The sequence below is a fragment of the Dryas octopetala genome, chromosome 3 (genome assembly GCF_963921425.1).
Source record: "Dryas octopetala chromosome 3, drDryOcto1.1, whole genome shotgun sequence".
In the NCBI taxonomy this organism is placed as follows: Eukaryota; Viridiplantae; Streptophyta; class Magnoliopsida; order Rosales; family Rosaceae; genus Dryas; species Dryas octopetala.
The window spans coordinates 6,041,410-6,044,788 of NC_141368.1; the positions used below are offsets into that span (position 1 = coordinate 6,041,410).

The window sequence follows — 3,379 nt, forward strand, 5'->3', positions numbered from 1 at the left end:
GAATTTACCTATCCCTCATATGAGATCACATGATATCCTCCCCTCTCTCATTGGCTCTCTATCTTCTCTCACTTTTTTTCTTTTGCTCTCTCTTTCTCTCATATCTTGTCTCTATCTCTCTTTTCAAGGGGTGCCACATCACTACAATATGATAATATATATATAAGTTTTTTCCTTCGACTTAAAAGTGTATGTCAAGCTTGAGCAAGCACTACAATAAATGTGAGCAAAGCTCACCTTCATTAGTTACACAAAAAGGGGTGACAATTGAAAAATAAGGAATAAGTGCCTCGATTTTAAAAAAAAAATGTGACAATTGGACAATACGGACTAAATTGTTCTTTATTGTCACCCCTTCCTGTGCAACCAAATGATAGTGGGCTTTGCTCACATTTCTTTTAGTGAAGTTAGCAAGTCGCAGTTATGCATTATCACTCCCTCTAAATAATTTGAGTGGGGAAGCTAGCTCAGACCATTTATGCTGTACACTCCGTCATGGACTCATGCGTTGCCTTCCTATTGAATGGCTGGTTTCCCACTGCCTACCTATAATCTTAATGAACACCGACTATTTGTAGTTAGATTTCCTTTTCATTAATTATCATAATTAAGCATCATTATTTCATCTTCATCTATTAATAAGATCACAATTGTTGAAGTTTTGCATGCAACTCATTTTACACTTCATATATCTAAGTTGTAACCCTCTCTCTCTCTCTCTCTCTCTCTCTCTCTCTCTCTCTCTAAGCTAGCTAAGGCCATGGAGGTGTTCACGGCAATGTGTCTACTGGCTCTTTTCTTTGCTTTCTCCTGCCTCTGCAAGTGGGTTCTCAAAAGGAGAGACCAGTCCTGCTATCTGCTGGCCTATGAATGCTACAAGGCCCCAGAGGACATGAAGCTCAACACCGATTCCTGTGCAAAAATCGTCTTTCGGAACAAGAACCTGGGGTTAGAAGAATTCAGGTTCCTCCTTAAAACCATGGTCAATTCGGGTATTGGCGAAGAAACTTCTTCCCCAAGAAACATCATTGAAGGCAGAGAAAATTGTCCGACCCTAGCAGATGCATTGTCGGAGATGGATGATATCATCTTCGACACGCTTGACAACCTTTTTGCGAGGACTAAAGCAATTATTTCTCCGTCACAAATCGACATTCTTGTCGTGAATGTGTCCATGTACTCCCCTGCACCCTCTCTAACAGCTCGGATAGTAAACCGCTACAAGATGAGGCAGGACATCAAGACCTTCAACCTCTCCGGAATGGGCTGCAGTGCGAGCCTGATTTCCATTGATGTGGTGCAGAACTTGTTCAAAACCTACAAGAATGCAAATGCCATTGTTGTGAGCACGGAATCCATGGGTCCCAACTGGTACTGTGGCAAAGAAAAGTCCATGATGCTCACCAACTGTCTCTTTCGCACGGGAGGGTGTTCGATGCTGTTCACAAACAACAGAGGCCTACAGCACGAGGCCATGTTGAAATTGAAGTGTTTGGTACGAACCCATATTGGCTCGAAAGACGAGGCTTATGAATGTTGCATACAGCTAGAAGATGAGAAGGGATATCTGGGTTTTCGCCTTACCAAATACCTGATAAAAGCAGCAACTCTGGCTTTCACTATGAACCTCCGAGTTCTGGTCCCAAAAGTGCTTCCACTGAGAGAAATACTTAGGTACCTGGTGGGCTCTAGGCTTCAGAACAGAAGTGGGTTGAATCTCAAGGCTGGAATAGAGCACTTCTGTATTCACCCTGGTGGAAGAGCAATCATAGATGGGATTGGTAAGAGCTTATTGCTAAGTGAATATGATCTTGAGCCATCTAGAATGGCACTTCACAGATTTGGCAACACATCAGCTGCTGGCTTTTGGTATGCTTTGGGGTACATGGAGGCCAAAAGGAGACTTAGGAAGGGCGATAGGATTCTGATGAGTGGCTTTGGAGCTGGTTTTAAGTGCAGCAACATTGTTTGGGAGGTACTGAGGGACTTGGATGATACCAATGTTTGGAAAGAGTGCATAGATAGTTACCCTCCTAATACACTAGTCAATCCTTTCATGGAGAAGTTCAGTTGGATCAATGATGAGTATCTAAGCTTTGTTAAGCTTGATGATGTACTACAATATTTGATGAGCTCAGCACTAAATGGAATGGACTGAGGGGTCAGTACGTACATTATGAATATACATTCATAATGTAAACTACGTTCAGTAATAAAGTTTAGATCAATGCATTATGAACTTATGTCATTTGTAGGATGTATTTAATAGAATAAGCCTATTAATAAGCTTCGTAGTGTAATTGTTGTAAACATGAACTTTCCCTTAAAAAGACACGAGGTTTTCTTTGCCTTGTCCCATAAAAAAGCAAAGAAGAATAGTAGCTTGTTATGTTGCACAAAGTAGCATCTGGTGCCAAGTACGTGAAGAAGAAACCATCTGTATCCACATTTATATATATATATCCTATAATATGCAAAATTTTAAACCCACCTAGAAATAGTTATATCAGTACTTTGTCTGGTGATATCTATCAGTCCATCATCATAATCACCAAGCGTGCATCTGTCTATCCATATGTGCCTCGAATTTGGTTTTATTTGAAACCCATCAACATGATATATGTGCTCTGTCACCTTCAAACTCAAGGTTGCATGCAATTATGTGTTCACATTCCTTCAGTCTAACTGTCTGAGTCCCTTTGAATTCCTGTGAGCTTTATTCTGTGGCCTCGGCCATCAAGTGTCTTATAAGGTGACACTCCGTTTGGTATCCTACTCAATTTTTTTTATCAAAAATTAAGATTTTTTTTTTTAAATGTGAGTTAATTTTCAAAATCAATTTTTAAAATTTGAAAACTTGTTTAGTATGAAATTTGAAAACAATTTTTAAATTTTAGAAATAATGGCTGCTAAGAAAGAAGAAAGTGTAAACAAAATGAGAAAAACGATGTTTTATCGTTTTTAAAAAGAGATCTGTTTTTGAATTTTTTTCTAAAAACTATTTTTGAAAATAGTCTACCAAACATGTTTTTTTGACTAAAATATATATTTTTGTTTTTGAAAAAAAAAAGTTTTTGAATAGAATACCAAACAAGCCCTTAGATTCTCATTTTCTCTACTTTTAATTCTTTTTGTATTTTTAAGTAAGTTGTGTTTCCTCAATGCAATTGCAGCAGTTGTTTATAAATATTCAACATTAATTAATTGTTGTAAAAACAGATGCATAACTTTGGTGTATGGAATCCAGTGAGACGCACCAAACTTAGCTGCAGCGTGTGCTGCTTCATTTCACATCCTTGGACAATACTGGCAATTAGCAAATTCTAAAGTGTTTCTCTTTGCTGTATCTTCTTTTAAAGAAAAAGAGCTGCTATTTGCA

General features: G+C 38.2%; 1 protein-coding gene across 1 annotated transcript; it reads left to right on the top strand.

Annotated features, from left to right (window-relative positions):
• The first annotated feature begins 653 nt into the window (after window positions 1–653).
• Window positions 654–2,093, top strand: LOC147290120 (3-ketoacyl-CoA synthase 19-like). The gene is given in 2 exon segments (XM_086236232.1): window positions 654–2,034; window positions 2,036–2,093. Coding segments are annotated over 2 exon segments (1,332 nt in total). The 5' UTR covers window positions 654–760.
• The last annotated feature ends 1,286 nt before the right edge of the window (window positions 2,094–3,379 follow it).